The sequence below is a fragment of the Pogoniulus pusillus genome, chromosome 11, assembly GCF_015220805.1.
Source record: "Pogoniulus pusillus isolate bPogPus1 chromosome 11, bPogPus1.pri, whole genome shotgun sequence".
Lineage (NCBI taxonomy): Eukaryota > Metazoa > Chordata > Aves > Piciformes > Lybiidae > Pogoniulus > Pogoniulus pusillus.
This window is the reverse complement of record NC_087274.1, coordinates 2,951,943-2,973,463: the sequence shown is the minus strand read 5'-3', so window position 1 is coordinate 2,973,463 and position 21,521 is coordinate 2,951,943. Positions and strand designations below refer to the sequence as shown.

The window sequence follows — 21,521 nt, the reverse complement described above, 5'->3', positions numbered from 1 at the left end:
AACTGTTCCTCAGAGGCACGTGGCTCTTCCTGCTGACTCTTTAAAAAACACATGCTCCTAGTTTTGGTCCCTGGAGCTGTACCTAAATTAGCAACTGAGACTAGATTATGTGAATGCAAATTACACCCAGGATCTCTCAAAATGTTGTCTGCTGTAGTACCAGTGGTGTTTACATCGTCAGTGTCATGGACAGTAGTATCAAGTGCACCTTCAGCAAGTTTGTGGATGACATCAAGCTGTGTGGTCCAGCTGACATGCTAGGGAGAAGGGGTGCCACCCAGAGGGACTTAGGTTAAGAGGTGGGTCCAAGCCAACAAATTTAACAAGGCCAAGTGCAAAGTCCTAGACCTGGGTCAGGACAATTCCAAGCACAAATATAGGCTGGGCGAGGAGTGGCTCAAGAGCAGTCTCAAAGAAAAGGACTTTGTGGTGTCAGCTGATGAAAAACTCACCATGAGACAGCAATGGTCAGTGGTAGCCCAGAAGGCAGCCATATGCTGGGCTGCATCAGAAGTGTGACCACCGAGACAAGGGAGGTGATTCTCCCCCTCTACTCTGCTCTCATGAGACCCTTATCTGGAGTACTGCGGCGACTTATGGTACCCTCACCACAAGAAGAATATGAAACTGCAGGACCAGGTCCAGAGCAGGGCCATGAAGATGATCAGAAGGCTGGAGAACCTCCCCTATGGGGACAGGCTGAGAGAGCTGGGGGTTGTTCAGCTTGGAGAAAAACTGAGGAGACCTAGTAACAGTTTTCCAGTATCTGAAGGAGGCCTACAAGAAAGCCAGGCAGGGAATTTTTATAAGAGCCTGTAGTGACAGGGTGAGAGGGAATGGACTGAAGCTTGAGGAGGGCAGATTTAGACTGGAGATTAGAAAGAAAATCAATTTTATTTTATTTTATTGAATAGACCTTACTGTTCTGTGTATTACCAAAGAATTGATTCTAATAGCAAAGTTTAGTACATCTTCAAAATATGAACAGGTGCATTCCCACCATCTCAAGGTACACATCTAAAATAGATGGACTTACCTCAGATATTCAGGCACAATGTCTTATCAACAGAGCCTTTACTGTCAGTGGTCAATTCAAAGCATTGCTCAGCTTTGAATCATCACACAGAAACACTGTGCTGCCTACAGAAAGGCTCCCAATCTATGCACTCAAGTAAACAGCTACATACAGTGCCTATGAGTTCCACCCGATATGACTGTAAAGCATCATCTGGACTACAGCACAGGCAGAAGCTTACTCAATTCTTATCCTAGCATCATACTTTGGACCTCCAAAACATCCCTGCCTTTAAGCCAAAGAAAACTTACTGATCTTGCATTTCTTTGAATGCCAAGTTGCACTCAGCTCAGCTTCCACAAAACAGCATTTAAAAGATCTGGTTAGTTCCAACTCGTGTAACTTAAACCTTGGTGTTTATTTCCATGAGCTGTGAGGGATTTGGGGTTCTCCCTACAACTAATGATTTTCAGGCTCAGTATCCCTGTTGAGTATTTTGCCTTCTTTCCAAAGGGATTTTGGAAACATTTAAAAAGTAACTAAAAGCTAACTTCCAAACAGAACTGCAGAAGGGGCTGGGAACAGCAGAAGGGACAACTTGAGGAGGAAGAGTGATAAACAACATGATCTACACAGTCACTCACTCTCAAGTAAACACTACGCCTGCTTGGTGCAAAGGAGGCTTCTGACGATTTACTCCAGTCTGATGAATCCAACTTCAAACTAAAATTCAGTGTAGGAAGAGAGAACATCATGAACTTAAATTTTAGCATTTCACAGCATTTTAACTCATGACTGTGCACTTTCATGCTTCACAGCTTCCCAATAGATTCTATGGAATCAAAGGGTCCATACACTAAGATAATGATAAGTTAAAGCATGTGATGTGTTCCCAAAAAATTTCAAACAGATGCTTTTTCAATTCACTGTAAAGCATCTAGCCAGATAACTCTTGCTGTACTTCATAAACAAACAGATTAGAGGGCACAATGCTGTTCCTATTAATGTTATTGGCAAAATTCCCAATGTCTGCCAAGACAGGAGGATCAGATCCAAGGTCTCGCATGCCAAGCTGACAAACAGTAGACAAGTCAGTAAATATTTGCATATTTTAACCAGACATTAACATCTCTTATAAAGATTTATGCTAAAGCAAAGATGTTCAACTTGCAGTCCTACAGTGAGACTGGTAGGAAATTTACTGTCAATTGAATATACTTAAGAGCCACATCCCAGGATTCACAAAGTGAAGCAAATGAATGAGTCCCATTGCCATGGGGAACATGCAAGGGAAGAGCCTCTCCAGCTGCCTCCCATTACAATCCATAACCCTTCAAATAGCTCTGCTGTGAGAAATAAGCACCCAAATATTCCTTGCCAAAGCTATTCAGCTGTGTCCTCCTGTTAACAGCCCACTGTACTGCAGGAAAGGAGAGGAGAAGGCTTTGCTGTTCCATTGCCTATTGCGGTCAAGCTGGCACAGGCTCAGAGAAAGCAGGGCAGGAACTCAGCTCATTCTGCACTCTCGAAGGAAATGCGTGTGGTGACCACACCGAGTTTCCTAGCCCTTTGTGATTTCTCAGCTCTTCTCACAATTGGAAATGCTGGCCACCAAACTGGACAGGAGGTTTAAATACATAATAAATAGGGGTAATACATGAAGACAAGACAGATGGTTTATCGTAACTTCCAAGCAATTCCTTTGCAGAGGGAAGAAGAGATCCACCAGACTTATTTTTGCTCTCTCCTACTCAGTAACTTTTGAACTTCAAGTCAATCAGATCTGAATTTCACAGAAGTCCAAAGACTGAAGATGATGCAAGAGTTATGAAAAATGTGTAACAAGACAGATAACAGACCCAGACTTTTCAAATCTACCCAGGGAAAGGAGAAATTATAATTCACTCTCATTGATACCAAGACATCAGTTACCCCATCAGTTACTGTCATGTGCTGCCATTTATCCAGCAAGAGAGGCAGCACTGAACCAAAACATCACTCATCAGTAAAAGTCTTAGTTACTTTTCTTGTCCATAATGATAAAAGCCACAAACTACATTCATTAGCTTAACTGCTCAAGGATGCAAGTTTCAATAAAGCAGTTTCCAAACTGTTTTTGACTGAAAGGTAAGTAATCCACATAAAAAGACCTCAAAAGTTTATTGATCCAAAATACAGAAAAGTAACATTTCAGAAGTCAAAAAAATAGTACAGACACAAGCCTTGTGACTGAAGAATCTTCTAGCTCCTCCTCACTCAAAATTATTAGGAAAAAACTGATAAAACACTTGTATTTTCACAGGTGTGTTCTAGTTTGTGCCCAATGCCCCTTGTACTGACCATCAGTGAAAAGAGCTAAGCCTCATCTTCATGGCCTCCACCCTTTAGCTATTGATCAGCTTCCCTCTCAGGCTGCTCTTCTCCAGGTCTCCCATCCTTTGCTCCCCACAGAGAGATTCCAGGTCCCTCAGCATCTTTGCAGTCCTTCATTGGGCTCTTTCCAGTGTTCAACTATCAAGAGTCAGAAAACTGCATTTGTGTGTCCATATAGGGAATTACAATAACATAGGGAAACAAAATAGAGAACAATATATCTATCTACTGTTAAATCATATTATACAGTTGCTCTGGCATCTCTGGTGATGCCATCTCAAAGCATGCCTGCACCTTTCAATGTTATGGGATGTTTTTATAGTACTCCAAAATACAACTCAAGTACCTTTAGATAAGCAAACCAAAATTAATTATGTATTTGTTTGTCTTACCTATAGTAATAAATTTATCTTTGTCTTAAGACAAAAAAGCATTTTATTCGAGCCCCTAGGAAGGAAGAAAACACAGCTGCACAAAATACAGAAGCCACTTAGGAAGAAGAAACACTTTCCAAGTGTCCTGATATACACATCACAAACAATCCCCCACACAAAAATCATTTAATGAAATGAGAGTAGATAATGATAAGGCACCATACCAATGTGAAAGACTTAATAGAACAGAGAGATAAAGGATGGAGTGTCCTTCGTGTGCAAGGTGCAGAGAAAAGTGATCAGAAAGGAGCTTTTGCTTTCTTGTTTTTTTTTTTTTTAATTTTAAGAATAATAATAGCAGAGAACTTCTGGCCTCATTTATTGCAATCATGGATGGAGTCAGTAATATTAGTAATACACAGTGCTCAGAAATGCACTGCACACCTTACAGAACAAATACAAAAGTCTCCACCCTTGAGAGAGGACAATCTAATCAGTTTTCTGAAATAACTGAATTACTCTGGTTAATGTTGTACAACTCCAGGCAAAATGACCCTACTTTACATTCCAAAAATGATGTTAAATCTGAAATGGAGCATACAGAATGAGGAAAGCTTATTTCAAGGTTTTATTATACAGTATAACAGCAGCAAGAACTTCTGCTACGTGGCCTCTAAGGAATATGATATGCTTGATTTTTGGAGAGAGAAATAAAAGAACTTAAGATGTTCATGATGTCCCCTACCATTAAATACTTAGATTATCCTTCCACGTTGCAAAACCAAAGAGAGCACCATAAATTATGAGGATAAGAGATCTCTGGCCACATAAACAGAGCCTTGAGTCTGATCCTGAAGATTTAATGTATAGAATGAACACATCCACATTTACTTAGAAAGGAAGAAGTGCCTCTGGGTGGTTTACCATTCACATAACGACAGTAACAAAAATACAGCAGCAATTGAGATTAAGAGCAAATGCCTTCCACATCTGGATCTCTGTGTTCTTTACACCACTTTACATACATCACAGACAGCAATGAGTTAAGATTTTACTGCATGCTTGTGATGATTTTGGCACAGACACTTTACTAAGTGATTATTAACACTTCAGTAATCGCTCCTCATTTTGGAAATCACAGCTGAAAGGATCACCTATATAGCCAGTGGCAGCAACATTTACATATGGACAAACTGCCCATCTTTGATTTAAAGTCTGAGAAGCTCAAGGCCTCAGCACTTGTAATCATCCCACCCACCACACCAATATCCATAATATCTTCATTTCCTGCCTTTAAAAGAATCCTTTTTCACACAGCTGTCTGAAAACATCACTTACCTTGATCAAACTAAGCAAAAGACATGGCAAGTCAAAGCACATCTACCTGCCATGTACTCGCTTTGTCTGAAAGCCACCCCTAACTGACAGATACAAGATTCCTAGTTACACAAAGCAAATACATACACTTATTGCAGTCATTAAAATCATACTACAAATATTAGGTAGGTTGTAAGGTTTGATATTCTAAGATTAGATAATGACAAAAGAATCTGCACAAGCTGATGTTGGCCCTCCTGTGCATCTGCACTGTGATATTGCCTCTGTCTTAGTTACAAACTGCATTTTCCAAGGGCTACCTAGAGGAATGAGCAGGCAGAGGAGAGGCTGCCTGCTTAATGGACATCCAGTTAAATATGTCAGCAGAGGGCCCAAGGCCTTATTTACTGCCTGCTACTCAAATCTGCTCCTCGAGACTGCATTTTAATGTATTCATTAACTTTTCAATAATACTTACAAACACCGTGACCAAGCAATTCACAAGTATTAAGAAAATATATTTTTCCTTCTAAGACTATTCCCATTTTACAAAGAAATAAGTCATTAAAATACAGAAACTTTTGGCTTTAATATACATTTCTTATATTCAGATTAAGAGAAGTACAAGTGATTTTTCCCTATTATGCTCTGCCCTCTATTATACAACCCTTTATACCAAAGTGGAATATCCAGTGTCTGCAGAAGGACTTCTGAGCATTCAGCATTTCTCCACATCACAACATGGGAGCTTCATTAGAAATACAGAAAATTAAGTGTAGCAAAGATGGGGCTTAAGTGTGACTTGCCTGGTGTTTTTTTTTTATATTCCCTACTCCATTTCTGAAGCAGTAATTTATGCAAATGTGACACTGTATTCCAACAAACAACTGCATAAGAAAACAGATTACATGTATCCACACAGTGCAGACTCCCTTCTATTTCTTTCTATTTCTCAGTCTCCACGTTCAGCCACATTTGTCCTGCATATTCTGCAAAACTCTGCATTTTGCACCTTGTGTTTAAATGCAGTTGCTGCTTCCTCTGTGGTAAGCAAAGGTAGAGCTGGTAAGAAAGAAGAACTAGGCACACGCAGTACAGAAAGGCAGTTCTCTGTGCTCTCTTTTTTTTGTTTTTTCCCCAAAGTCATACCAGGGAGGAATGCAGAAGTCCTACCTTTCAAATTGTACAGAAATCCTACCTAGCTCCTGCTGAAATCTAGTCGCTGTGAGGATGATCTTTTAGATCTGCGCTAAATGCTAATTTGACCAGCGCTGAGCAGATTTGCACAGGGTCGACAACAAGTACATCCTTGGCAGGAACATCACATTATACCTCAGGTCAACTTTGTACAAAGAAGCACTACAGGTCATTAGAAACGCTTTCTACTTTATTGTGAACATAAGAATGGGGGTTTTGCCCAAATCTGAGACTCAGTCTTGTTGGCAGAACCCTTTGCTCCATGCACAGCACCCAAAAAGTCGGCCTGCACTAGACACCTACCATGGGAAATTTCAGCCCAAATAATTAAAATTTGGCAAGTAATAACCAACTGAAATAAGGAGTATGTCATAGTAAGCATCAGGTAACATAATAATAGGTGGTGCTTCTGCCCCACCTAAAGTGCTTTTGGCTCCTTCAGAGAAAATCCTCACGTAAACAATCTTTCATAATCCCCAGGTGAGGTGGTTTGTATTCTGTATACCTGTGTGTTCTTCCTGCTTTTTGAGAGCAGAGTTTCTCACACTTAACCAAGATGAGGGCATTTTAATTGAAATGTTGTCCCATGGTTACCATTTTATCCCCATAACAACATCACCAATTACTTACTTTTAAAAAAATGCATTAGAAAAGTAATTTAATCTTTGCTTCTCTTAATGAAATTTGCCAGAGAAAAACAAAGGGAAAAATCAGCACTGCAGGACCAGCCAAGCTCTCCGTGAAGCTGCATCAACCTGCTAGTCTCAATCATGTTCTAAAAGCTGGTTTATAACACCACAATCCACAACTTGGAAAATTATAAACTACTTGTGGCAGAACCTCACTTCTAATCACGTGAACAACAGAACATGGCCTTGTTCCTGTCTCTCCACACTTCAAATTACAATGTTCAGTAATAATCTCATCCCCCCAAAAGTGAAAACCATTAATCCTAAGGACTTATGCAGCCATACAATTACCAATATTCTTCTTTGCTGAGTCACAAGACATTGCCAAAAGTCCTTTTGAGAAATACCTGCTCTAGGACAGACAAGTATATCTGTGTAGATGTGACTACACACCCCTCACCTGATTTTTAAAGTGACAAGCAAGTAGAAAACTGTGTTCCCAGGGAAGGCAATGGGAGTCAGAGAAGATTCCCAAGCATCATTTCAACACAAAATACAGGGCAGGATATCTACAAATATATTTCAGAAGTTTAAAGACAACACAAGTCATAAAGTTTTGTGTGATGCTCACTGAACTTGCCACTCACTCAGCAGTCTTCAGAGAGCACTTCAGCACAGTTCATCTCCCGAAGCTCACCAGTATAATCAGTCTCTGAGACAAGCAAAATTAGCAGTTCCTACGTTTCAGTTTTGTGTTCAGTTCACAGCTGCTCGTGGATTTCAGCAACAGCAGTATTTTTTTTTTTTCAATCAGGACATTATTTCTCACAGAATATCCCCTTTGGAAAACCCCACTCAAACTGCAAAGCTCAGCTCCGTGTTTTCTCTGCCAACATGGATAATGTAAAGCTGCTGGGACAGTCTTTCCTCAGATGTCAACTTTTCATTTCACAGAACTTTCTCCACTCTTGATGTGCCCCAGTAATGCAAAGCAGCACATCTCTTATATAACTAGGATTTACCTGAAGGATAACTCTGACCACCACTGCAAAAGCAGATGGGCTACAAGTCTGTATCAGCTTTACAACTGGATAAAAGAAAGCCCCAAGTTAATTGTCCATTTAAGATGCAAAATATGCATCACTCTTGCAATCCACTGAAGACACAAAAGAATGTAAAAATCTTCTGGATGACTATCAGTTAGAGTGCCCAGTTAACAAACTCAACATAGAAATAAGGCAGAAAGTTATGATACAGAAAAGGAAAAAAATTTATTTCAATGTACCCAAGTCTCCACCGCAGCTTTAGAATGAACCTAGATTTATTCTTGCAGTGAGTAACACTGACTGGGGGGTTTTGTTACCCATTTATACAGCACTTAGTACAAAGGGTCCTACCATAACAGATTTAATAACACAATCGTGCCACCCACAGATACTCCAAACACATCTTTCCAAAAACCATACCTATTATGTAACTGCCGATATTTTTGTGTGCTATTTTGAAAGTTCAAAGCAGTAACTAACCTCCACCACTAAAAATGGCTAACTTTATTGTAAATAACCTTTGAAATTCAGTCTTATGCAGCTGTGCTTCAACTACTTTGGCATAATATAGCTAAGCTTGGCTTGGAGAGTTGTCTTCTAGCTTTGCATTTCAATATTAACCTCTCTGCGTCCAGATAATGCTTTTACAACATCTCTGATCCCTCTCTTCAAACACATGAACGTGATACTACCAACAGGTTCAATTTTTAAGCCCTCTTCTGAGAACGGAATAGGGATTCTCACACTCCCCTCACACAGCAAACCCTACAGGCTGCACCGCTTTTATCCAAAACACCACAAGTTTCCCAATGGCATTCACTTCGCTCATTCCTTCTGAAATGAACATTAGAGATTCAGTCACGTATTTCAAACCCCACTCAAAGAACAGACATCAGCAGGAATGAGTAACGATCCTGCTGTGGTTAACAGCATAGTTCTGACAAAACTTTGGGAGAAGAAAAGCAGTGTCTAGCCTAGCCAAACAAATATAAACAAAGCTACAGCCAAGTAATATCAGTCAATTCAAACGACAAAACAAATGTCCTGCACCATTCCAAACGTGTGAGTGTCTTAAGATATGGCCAGAGCACAGTTACCTCAAAATCATTAGCACAAACATCTATAATCAAAAACATCACTGCCATAAAATACTCACAGAGCTCAGCAACAACACCACGTTAGCGCTGATCCAGAGGTATGCTAAAAAGCATTCCCTTTAACGACCTCCTGTTCAGGCAACAAGAAAAGCCCAACAAATCCTGGCTCCTGAGATGGCAGAGGAGCAGACATAAGGCAGCTATCATGGCTGGTCAACTGGATTTGGTAATCCCAGCCAGTTGATGGAGGATTTCATTGAGAGCAGTAAAGGAACATTACTTGGGATCAGAAGCACACTGCCTGTCCTTGTCCCCTTACAATTATCCTAGGATAAAACGAAATTTTCACAAAATATTTCTCACTTATTGTAAGATATGAAGAAAAAAAACATTGTTTTAATATGCTGCCAAAACCACTATGCTTTTCATTTGTGGCATTCTCCATTTATTACATCCACAAAGATTTGCTACTTTCTTGGTTTGCTGAACCACTAAATATTTTCCAGGAAATTAAACACTCGTGCCCCATTGCTAACAACCAAGAGTCTCAAAACCAGCTCTTGCTGTTTTAATGTATTTTCTTTTTGCCATGAGGTCTGAAGGGCTCAGAAAGATCTTCTAAGTGCATTTAAACAGTGATATTTTTAATGTTCTGATGAATACAGTGCTTTTATTATATGTAACTACCAAAAAAAGGCCTGTGAAATTCAGACTGAAAGATCATCCCTCATTAACTCATTCTAACTACCAGAAACCAGCTCAGACAAATCCACACACTGCTCACATTTCTACTCTTCACTTCCTGCCACTCTGACATTCAAAATGTCATACCTAACATAATTCTACTATTCTTTTGCTTCCAAACTTTAGTCACTACAGCTCAGAGAACCATCAGCCTTCCTGCTGCTTACCAACAGAAGAGATCATGACATGTATTTCCTCCAAACCACATATAAACCAAAGATTAAGAACATCCACCTTGGCCACACCATTCCTCATTCAAGTGGTACTTCCTGAAATTAACAAATCACACAACATTTCACAGTTACACCTCCAAAACACTTCTTCACATAACAATCACTTACAAAAACTTTGCTACCAACTCAGTAGCACTGTGTGCTAAGAAAGATGCAACAGCTCAGTGTTGGCAATTCTAAATTACCTTCTTGCTAAGGTAATTGTCTGTTAACATCTTACAAAGACCTCAGCCACTCAGAGAATTTTGATAGGTGGTGCTCATTCAGAGGTAGGACAGGGCCACAGTAATCACTCAAAACTTTTTAGTCATGAAATGGAACCTTTCATTGCAGCAAAATGACATTTATGGAGGATAAAGATTGTAATCTATGATTTCTTATCTCATTTCCTGCCATAAGTCTGCAATTTGGTATTTTGGAGGACTCTGAGAAAAGACTGGGTAAATAACCACTGCAATTCTACTAAATTCATTACAACTCATTTGCATATAAAATGGTAGAAAAATATTTGGACATTATGTTATAGCCATATGAAGTATGCTTTCATTTCAGCTGGCAGAGCAATGGAAATGGAACAGAAAAACCTATTCTCAGCCATAGGTAATTATAAACTCCCTGCTTAAATTCTGAGGCATTTCCCCTACAGTAATATTCACTTTTCTGTGTTTCTCAGGCACGAGTGATTCCTTCTGCTTGAAGCCTTGAAACTAGATGATCCTTGTGGTCCCTTCCAACCCTGACTGATTCTATGATTCTAAGATGAAAGCTCAGTAAGCAAGATTGGTTTTGAGCAAAGAACTTCAGCTACATATCAGTAGCACCATAATAAAATCATCAGCAGAAGCTGGTCTGTTTCTGTGAAGTGGTCTGGCCTTGCAGACTCCTAATTTCACTGTCTGTAAAGTTTAGTTATTTTCTTCCTCTCTCTCCAAAATAAACACTAGGAGAAAACAAGTGTTTACTTTCCCAGTCACAATGTCCAGCAGACCAAGACTCCTTCCTTTTTGTTAATCCCTACCAATGCTGTGTGCAAATTTCAGAAAAAGCAGTCTCTGTTTTTCAATATTTCTCTTTTCTTCCTTGCTGAAAACAGAATGATAACCACAGAAGTTTACCAAAGGGAGTGAGAAATCAAACATATAAAGCACAGTGTCTTTAAATATGTCACTGATATACATAAACACAAGCACTGACTACTGCCAGAGGCCACAGAAGAAATAGCATGAACAAAAAAAGCACAAGAACAAAAAAAGGAAGGTCTTGTTTGTTCTTATAATCTAACCCATAAATAATAGCTCCATTTAAAGAGGACAAATGCCTATACCATGCAGTGGCAATGGGAGCTTGCCTTAGGATCTCAACAAGAAAAGTGAGAACTGACCAAAGGGTTGTCACAGGCGAGCAGGAAGGAGGTTCAGGAATAGACAGTTTGCTGTTCTCCCCCCACGATTAACCACTACTGCCGTTGCACATGGAGGAACATCGAGGATCTGCTTCCAGGAAGAAGCCTCTAACAACGCCAGGGAAAACATAAGGACAGGATTCCCGCTCATAAGGATTCTTGGTCTACTGATCCCCAAAGCGGGGGGAGTGCCAGCTGTCCAACTATTCTGTCCCTAAGCTAGAGCAGAATGACACCATCCTTCCTTCTCATTCTCCAAAGCCAGCACTCCTGGCTTTCTCTAGTTAGCTAGGCTGTCCATGGGGGACAGGATTTAAATTATTACTACAGACTTGGCTCATTTAGATTTCACTCCTGCTACCAAACCTATCTAGGTACCACTGACCTCAGGAAGGAATGCCAGCGAGGTGAAAGATTCAAGGGCTTTCAACTAATAATCTGAATTGCTCCAGCAATTGCTTCTGCCATTACTAAAATGAAAGCACCAAGAATGAAGTGCAGCAGCAAACACAAGATGGTAGTAAGCAACAAATAAATTCAACTGAAAAAAAAACCACACTCAAAGTTAGAAAGAATACCCAGCTACAACTGCAAAGGGGATTTTAGTTACAAAAATCATTGATGAAATATTTTCTCCACTGTTGACAGACTATGAAATTAAGAGAGTTGGAAAACATTAGTACTATTATCACCTGGCTCCTTCACCCACAGGCTTTGAGGCTCTACAAGTTGGTTAAGATTTATGACTCCAGTTTTAAATTCCTTCAAAAGGAAACAAACTGATGGAATGATTTTTATCAGGCTGTCCAGACCTCTCCACCTGTACCCCATCCACTAGGAAATATTACCTCTTCAAACCTTCTAGACACTGTTTCTTACATTTCTTGAGATTAGAATTTCTCCATCCAGCAGAAGAAATTCCAGAAGGAATTTCTCCACCCAACTTCTCCTCCCAGCAGAAGTTCCCTCCAAACTACAGGCCTTCTGCAGATAGATCTCATAGAATTCATAGAACCAACCAGGTTAGAAGATATCTCCAAGATCATCCAGTCCAACCTATCTACTACTACAGGTCCCAAAGGCCAGGAGAACGTCTCTGAAACCAGTGAGATTTCACAAAGGGAAAAGATCCTCCATAACACACCAAGAAGCAGAACTGGGACAAACTACAGACTAAGGTCTTGTTCCCACATCTCCCTGTAATTTTTAGTCTGCAGAGGAAAGATAAAATCAAACCCCCCCAAAAAGAAAAAAAATAATAAAAATCAACAATAGTACACAAAACAAACAAGCTAATAGTAAAGAAACCAAAAAAGGCCAATTAACCCAGATACTACAAGCTTTCAAGTCCTAAAGCAATCGCTTTAATAAGCCTCTTTCATAGGAAACTTCATCTGGCTCACTTGAAGGCAGCATGTTCCTATGAAGGAGGGGAAAATACACACTCTGAGTGTCAGAAGTCAGAAAAAAAAAAATCACAGAGGTGAAGAGTGATATTAGAAATGCAATTTCAGCTAGGGAAAAAAGGAAAAAAGTCATTTCTGCTTTCATAACAAATTACAAAGAGAACTCAATTTTATCAGTAAGAACACATAAAATGTTCCTTCACTTAACAGTAAAGAAAAACTATTCTGCTAATTAAGGTTCAACAAAAAAAAGCTTAACTCAGCTTCTGCCACTCACAATTTCTGTGCGGGAAGAGCTAAGCCTACTAAAGTCTGATTCATCCAAGAGAGAATCCCTTGATTTGCAACCCGGGGAGGGGGAGGGAACACGGTGGTCACTCACACATCTTCCTCTCATTTAAGTTTCAACTGCACATTCAAAATCAGCTCCTCACTAGAGAGGACCAGGAAGCTGCCCAGCATTCCCAAACCATCCCAATCAAACAAGCTTTTCCATTAAAACAAAACAAAACAACAAACAGCAGCGTCCACATTTGCCAGTTTGCCGGGATTCAAAAATACTGAAACAAGTGAATTTAAAACCTTCCTGTCCTAGTAACACGACTTGGAAAATAGTTAAGACTTGCCAATTATCACTTCATTTAGTTGTGTGGGATTTTTGTCATTTTTTACAAAGGAATATCTTTTCTTTACTTACATTAAGAGAAAGAGAAACATTTAATATTTTGCCTTGCTTCAATTAAACTATTTATTGAGAACAACAATATTAGTAGACTCCCAACAATTCAAACCATCCCAACAGGACTATGATTCTACGAAGCATTCAGTCTGTCAATAAGGGTATTCATTTTCAGGGCACTTTTGTGTCTTACAGCTGAATTGTGTTATTTTTTTCAGTGAGAAGCAAAATACATTATGTTATTTCAAACTTCATCACAAGCTCGCTGTACCTCTGATAATGCAGAAATCCTATTACCTTGTTACCTCTTACTCATCTTGTCATTAATTGGAAAGCAACCTTGCAACTGTTTCCCTGCAGTTATTTCTTCATTTCCACCAATGATATGTTTAATCGTGTTACTATGAGCAAACTGCAACAGTTCAACTAACAATGCATTGAAGCTAATCAACTTCACTCATCTGGAAATTCATAAAAGGACATGACCCACCCCAGAAGAGTCATATATCCTTCCTTTGCTTGGCATTTGCACTAAATACATACACACAGGCTCCGTTGGGAGGGCTGTACAGCAACTCGTAGTATAAACTCTATTTTCAGTTTCACAATAGCTGCATCCTATAAAACGTGATCTCAGGATCTGTGTTAGAGCTCACAACTTCTAACGACTTGGCCCCGGCAAAGCCTCTCGCAGAAAACAAAAATAAAAGCTCATCTGCCGATCTTCCAATTGCTCCGAGGGTTAATTTTACAGCCGCTGTTAAATTCTTTCAATTTATTTTTCTATCGTTCAACAAACACTACCTAAGCTTTATTTTCCTCTCCTTTTTTTTTTTTTTTTTAAACTCCTACTATTTTATTATTGCTATTTCCTGGATGTCGCTGGCCGTTCCCTCCCGCCCCGCCCGCTACAAAAACAAAGCTGCCTCCCACCCCTCCACATCCCCCCACATTCCTCCCTGACGGAGCACCCCCGAAGCACAGGGAAGCCGGGGTTGTGCAAGGCACCTCCGGCTCTCCGGGCTGGCCCCGCCGCCTGCCCGCGCTGTTCCGGGCGCAAGGCCGCCCCGGCCGGCCCGCCGGCGACTGCAGGGCGCCAGGAGAGCGCGACAGCCCCCGGGGCTCCGGCCGAGCCTGCCCGTAAACAGCCCCCGAGCGGCTGCCGCTGCAGGCCCCTCCGCAGACACAGGGCCCTCTCCAGCCGGCACCGCTCAGCCTCCGGCCCGCCCGGCAGCCCTCTCTCGGCCGCTGGGCCGGCTGCGGGGCACCGAGGATCCTCCGAGGCCTCCCCGGAGCTCTCGCTAGCCGGCCCCGGCTGCCCTCGGCCCCCGCGGAGGGCGAATGGGGAAGTCCTGACTTACCTGTCATTACTTTCTACGCCATCTTGGATCCACTTGTCAACGTCCCCACAAAGCATTGTGGGAAAGCCCTCCCCCGCCCTCCTCCCGGCCCGGCGGCCAGCGGCGGAAGGCCGAGGGGAGCTGGGGGTGGGACGGGCGCTAGGAACGGGAACGGGAGTGGCACCGAGACCGGGACCAGGACGCGCGGCCGCGGCTGGGGGCAGCTGGCGGAGGGCGGCCACAGGCTCCAGCCCACAGCTCTGCGTGAGAGGGCTCTGCTGCGCCGCTTGAGCTGGGAACCGGCAGCCTCGGGGGGTTGGCTTTCTTTCCTTCTCTCGCTGGGTTTAGCTTGGGTTGGGTTTCGTTGGGTTTTGGGGTTTTCTTTTTTTAGTTATTTTTAATTTATTTGTGTATTTTCGCCCCCCTCCCCTCTCCCGGGACTCGTATCGCCGCCTCTCCGCGCACACCGCCGAGCCCAGGGGCGGTGGCGAGCCCGGCCGCAGCGCTGCCCGCCAAGGGCAGTCCGCGGCCTCCTTAAGGCGAGGCGCAGGAGGTGCGCACACGCGTAGGGAAGGTCCCGCCCGGTAAGCTGCGAGACAAAGTCCACCGGTGCCGAAAACGTCGGGGCGTTCTCGCCGTTATTTTACTGTCGTGGGTTTGTTCTGTTGGGTTGTTTCTAATGTTAGCTGCCCACAAAGAAACTGAGCCGGCTCGGGGCGTGCGGGAAGGCTGCAGCCGGGCCGTGGACCAGCCCAGCTCCTACATCGCCTTTAAAACCCATCTGAAGGACTGCTGGTAACGCGTGTCTGGCTGCACATGAAGCCCAGAAGCTGCTTTACGTAACAGTTTTATTTTCATAGAGTGATTTCCCCTGTTCACTGTTGTTTTCAGAGTGTTTGGCAATCAGTTCTTAGTAGCCAGTCCTGCAAACTGGTTTTTTTCAAGGCACTACTGGTCCAGCTGCCGTGGATGGGACCCCCTTCCTCTGCGTGAGCCATCCTGCTTCAGGGCAAAGTGGATGAGAAATTGGGGGGTGGAAAAGCAGCTTACTTCAGGATCTTAACATACGTTTATCAACCAAACAGGATTCCATTAAAAATAAAAGTATAAACAACAACAAAAAAAAAAAAAAAAAACCTTTAATTAAAATAATTATAAGATCCAGGTCATTTTGGTATTGGATTTTCCTAAATACATTTGTATTTAAATTTCTGTTTCATGCCTCCTAACTCTTTGAAGAGTAACCACCAGCCAAGCCTCTGATGCATTGCCACTGCAAGAAGATACTTGTGCCCGAAGAGTAGTTTCAATATTCATCACTGTTGCGTTTCTAAAGAGAGAGCTCCTCGCGAGAATGTAAATTCAGAAGGAAATAAAGAAAGGTTTTACATTTGCAGCCCCGGTCCACTTTTTAATGCAACTTCGTAAGTACGGTGGGGAGCACAGTTAACCGTTTCGGTGCCCTGCCCCAGAGGGCAGCGTGGCTGGTCCCAGCCTCATCCCAGGAGACGCCATTTCAGGAGGACAAAAGCACTCCCGTGGAGCCTGCCGTAGGACATTGCTGTGGGTCCCCAGCTCCCCGCCTCCAACAGCATCCTCAGTGAGTGTGTTCTCACGCTTCTATGAGCGCTCTGCAAGGAGCTGAGCAGTTCTGGTGAAGTGGACAGGGGAGATAACCTCTTTAAGTGAAAATAGCCCTTTTTATTTTGGAGCTTGTTTGTGTTTGCTTCCTAGCAAGCTTTTGTAGTCCTGGTCAGTTTTTTCTTTCAGAAAACGCAAGGTTTTCTTTAGATTTTAAAAGGCAGTGGGAAACAAATGAGTTTTATATGTGTGTGTATGTAAAAAATATGCATCTGTCCTTCGGAGTTCAGTTTGGAGTGAGACAGATTGGTTGTCATTAGCTTTTGAGTCCATTTATTCTGGTGGTGTTTATTTATACTGTGCTAGGGAAAAAATGATGTGGCTAACTGAGGAAGGATTAGTTCAATGGCAGACATCATCTTTACTGGCATCTGTGTTGTTTTCAAGTTACTAAACTGAAAGTACTGAAAGGCAAAGACTGCTGTGAAAAAGTGGCAACTCTGCACTGTAGAAACAGCCCAGAAAGGAGGTGGGGAAAGACCATGGCAGTGGAGAGTCTCCCCTCACATGTGCTGTGTGTAAAACGCAGTCTGGAGGCTATGCCCTTACACCCACTGTTTTTTATGATCTTCCTTAAATTTAACAGCTTGTCCCTCAATACGAAGTTGGTTTTACTCTTCTCTTGCAGACTGGTTAATTGCATTGCAGAAATTGTAAGTGGCCATGCCAGAGGCTATGGCAGGAGCCAGCAGTTCTGAGATGGGGTTGGCTGTGGGCATTACTTTGTTCAAGCACTGCCACCGAGCCTGCGAGATTGAAGTGATTGCAGTTTTTCCATCTGGTGCCCCTTCCAAGCTTTTTCATAGCTTCTTGTACCATAAAGAAAGCTGAGGACTGTTGGTCCAAAAACAAATTTGGGCTCCAAGCACTCATTAACCTTGGAAATTCTGCTCAAAGTTCAAGTCATACAGCAACTGGCCTAAAAAGAGATTCCAAATCCAAATGGCATTCATAGAACTAAATCTTGGGTTCAGAGCCACTTCTATGGTTACAGTCCAAAAGGCAGAGTATGCCACTAGCAAGTGGTTATGCACTACATGGAGGGGGAAAACAGATTTCTTGTGGCTTTTATAGAGATGTTTAAATACAGTATTAAATGTAAGGAGATGAGCTTATAATAGTAGTTGCTGCTGTGGGAGAGACTTCCTGATATGCCTCTTTCCTTGATGTGCATTACTCTCATGAAAGCAGCAATTCTGGCTTCTGACCTCTGAAATCATGTAATTCACAGCTCTGCAGGCCAAACTGAAAAGCCAGGTCTTCACTTGGCACTGAGCTAGGCACAGAAACAATTGCGTTGTGTGCTGACTACTGCCTTGCACTTCCAGAACTATCCAGACTTCCCAAGTTCCTGGAATCCCCATGTGCTGTGCTCGCTAATGGGACTGCATGACAAGACAAAAGGAGCGCTCAGGGCGCTAGGCTTCTGCTGAAGAATGTGGGGTTTGGACTGGTTGCAGAACTCTCTTTCTTCTGCCCAAGAAGACCAGGAGCAGCTGGTCACATGGAGTCTAGGAGCAGAAAAAAAGCAACAGGATGTGTTTCAAATGTATGAATGCCAAAGGCACAATGGGAAGGCATGAGATAGGAACAAAACCAATGAATCTCTGCTTAGCATCATGAGACTTGACTCAGATCTTCAAAAGCCTAACAGTGATATTTCTAGAAGCTTGTTATAATGGTAAAATTAACAGCAACAAGTCTCTAACAAATGCAAATAACAACAATTTAATTCCACTTTTACATTTTTTAAGATTTCAAAACCTTTTCCAGATCTGAAAATTGCAATTTCCTGCTGGAAGTCTGAAAAACCCAACCTCCCAGGGACCACAAATGCAGAGAGTGCACTGACACATCCAGTTTCTCTCTCCTTAAATCAGGATTTGGTAAATGATGACTGTTCACAGGGCTTCTCTCTATTCTCTGAAGCTAGGAGCCATGCCCAGGTCCTTGGAAAATCTTGGGCTCCTTGCCAGAAATCAGGAGTTTGAAAACTTGGGGCCACTTGGGGCTGCTAGGCTTTCTGCCATGGAGCTCAGATCTGAGCAGAGCTCTGAAAGGTGTGGCACAGATTCTGTAAGAGTTGGAAGTTCAAACCCTCACTTGCTTCAGGGCTAATGCAGAGCTGGTAGCCAAAAAGCCTTGAGTCCTGGCTCGCCTGGCTGCACACTTGGAACCACAGCTATAGCTTGGTTTCTACGTTTTCCAAACAGAGCTCTTTGAGTGGTTGCACACTTACACTGTTGCTTTTTCTCCCTCTCTCCTCAGACTGTTGCTTTCACAGGAAATTCAGAGCATCGATTCCCATTCTATGGTAAAGTTCACTGCTCTCTCTGAGAACTGGCATTTCTTGAATCCCAATACAGAGAACTCGATTTTCAACCAGCCCCATTCATGATGTCTAACTTCAGAACACAGGAAAGCCCATTGCAATTAACATGGAAAAGTAATAAGCACATAATAGAATATATTCAGCACCAGACTGCCTCCCTGACCCTGCAGCCTGGCATCCCAATAGGCGTCTTGAGTATTTTTCACCTCTGAGAAAGAGAACACCAGGAAGCCTTTCTCAATAGAAGCTCCAGACTGATTGCAGTAAGAGCAGCAGTGGTTTTATTGTCTTAGCACACTGGGCCTTTATAAATTTTTTAACTCCCTTGGAAGCAGCAATCATGGGGAAACTAACAGAAGTTAAGTGGTTTACCCTCTGCCACAAACAAGTCAGTGGTAGACCTGAGGTTAGATAGCAACAGTCGTCTTAGTCTTACTAAACAATAGAGCAAATTGTTTCTAGGCAGCCATTAATGAATGAGTATTAGGCTGAAGAGTAGCAAGTTCTGATTTTCCAGCATGAAAATTCCCCTGGAATTCCTCCAGAGTCCTCTAATGAGCAGATGATTTCAACTTTAATCTTACATCCTAATTACTCAAGGATAACATTTCTTCAGCATGGACTCTCTTCACATATACAGTTTCAGAGCAAGTAATACTCAAACAAGTTCTTACTCCTGCGTCCTTTGATCCACAAAAAGAGAACTTAGAGAAGGAAACAGCAATAATAGGATGTTGAGGGTACCTTGAAGAGATAGGAACTACGATGGTCAGATTAACAATAGTTTGATCCCACATTGTCAAGATCAAAGATCTTCAATCTCAGGCCTGGTTTGGCTTGTGGGGTCTTTTTTAAGAAGACAGCATGGCTTTGCATTGTTGACCTTTAAATTGCTCATGGAGGAGTTCTAGCTGACATATCTGCATTCTTCACATGAATTAGCAGCCAAAGTTTACAGCTTATCCTTGTTCCTAGAGACCTGAATGTGGCAGCCTTCCCCAGAGAGACTCCAGACACACTCCTTTCATTTTCAGTAACAGCAGTGTGCCAGCAAAACAAAATCTCCAGGTTATATAATGGATAGATTCTTTTCCACTCACTTGAGATTACTGCACAGCCTAATAATAGTACAATTCTCTTTTAAACCTCCTCTTTTAACTCCGTGCTGGGTGAGGAGCAAACCCAGAGGGATTCTTGGCACCAAGTAGTAGGTACACAGCAAGTGTATCTCACTCTGAGGCCAGTTAGTGTGGGAGTTTGCCTTGGGCACTATGCTCTAACACTGAGGTGGTGCAAGTGCAAGTGAACTCAGAGCAAAAACCTACTTCAGACCTAAAGGCAAAAAGCTTGATTATTGTGGATCATCGGTATGAATATAGACCATGATAGTGAGCCTTCATAATCCTTCTAAATTGAGTTTTAAGGAGATACTTGGACTGCTGGAAGAGCACTTCCATGTCCTTATCAATGTTTACTGCAAAAGGTAGTTGTGAGGGGAGAGAAACCTCCTCCCCATCTCCAACAAACTCCTGTTCCAAGTGCAAACAAAGGCAGAAAATAGGGCTATAGCTGGGCCAGGAGGAGCAGGATCTGCAAGAATCCCAGAAAGCAGAGCCAGGGAACCACTAACCCATTCCACTCTAGAGTCAGAAAAAGAAGAGGCTGCCTGGGGAGTGAAGTTCAGCGTCTCTCAAATGCTAGGAGCGGCACCGAGTCCTGTAAACTGAAATGCTGAGGGTTAAAGATTCCAGACCAGATTTGCAAATGGAATAAAACGCTTTGTGATAAGACCAGGGAGAGGCAAGTCCTGCCTTGCCCTGGTGACCCATTGCTCCCCTTGCTGCTACCTCTTGCCTTAGTTCCCAGAAGACAGTTGTCAGCGGACAGGGTGAAAACTGGAGTTGATTGTGCTAGCAGCAGCCAGTTCTGCTGATGCTCCTAAGGCTACCCTCACAAAGACCTGCGCAGCTCCTCCTCAGGCACAGCTGTGACAAGATTTCACACAGCTTCCACAGTCGGGATTAATGAATGAGTATTCATTCAGTTAGACGATAAGCACTCTACACAGCCTGCTTCTCTTTCTCCCCTGCTCTTCATCTGTTTTTCTCTTGCTTAAACGCAGTGAACTAGGTGAGTATGGCTTGATAAAATTACTTGCCTCCGCAATCACATTCCTAAATTCCCCTTAAGCTACGTCCAAAGCTTACAATTCAAATGTAAATGACTGCTTCAAAGCTGCCATCTTTTCCTGTCCCTTCAGACTGCCCTCACTCAAAATCGCTCTGAAGTTTCCTCACTTGCTGTGTATTCATATGATAATTACCCGTGCTAAGTGTTACTTTGAATAAAGTTCAGCGTGCTTTTGGAGAGATGGGGTTTATGGACACCTCAATGTATCATTTATGGTCTACCTAATTATGAACAGTTACTTATGGCTAGCATAAAAAAAATCCTTTACAAACCAGAGCCCATTCAATAAAAGCTCTGTTAGTTCTTACTCTGCTGTTTGTGCAGCTATTTTACTTCCTCAAGAAGAGAGACATGGGGAAAAGCCTACAGCTTCCATCCATTGCAAGGAGGTTGAAACAAATAGTCGCTGGTTTTGACGTTATCTCCTCTGAATAGAACACATTTGATCCTAGGAAGCAGCAGCTCCGAAGCACTGTCTTAGTTAACTGCACAACTGCTATGGTAGC

General features: G+C 42.3%; 1 protein-coding gene and 1 long non-coding RNA gene across 5 annotated transcripts in view; one reads left to right on the top strand and one right to left on the bottom strand.

Moving 5' to 3' along the window:
* The window catches only part of HELZ (helicase with zinc finger), a 98,036-nt gene extending 83,008 nt beyond the window's left edge, over positions 1-15,028 (bottom strand). For 3 of the 4 annotated variants that reach the window (XM_064150601.1, XM_064150603.1, XM_064150604.1), the window contains exon 1: positions 14,874-15,028. Coding sequence is in view for 1 of the 4 variants with exons in the window: in XM_064150604.1 (XP_064006674.1) it covers positions 14,874-14,880 (7 nt within the window). In the remaining 3 variants the exon portion in view is untranslated. Of the gene's footprint in view, positions 1-14,520; positions 14,594-14,873 lie in introns of those variants that run through there. The other variant, XM_064150602.1, reaches the window with a different exon arrangement.
* Positions 15,029-15,352: 324 nt separating this feature from the next.
* On the top strand, positions 15,353-16,248 carry LOC135179165 (uncharacterized). Its single transcript, XR_010303934.1, has 2 exons — positions 15,353-15,436; positions 15,539-16,248. It is a non-coding gene; the product is annotated as an uncharacterized LOC135179165 (long non-coding RNA).
* Positions 16,249-21,521: the final 5,273 nt, after the last annotated feature.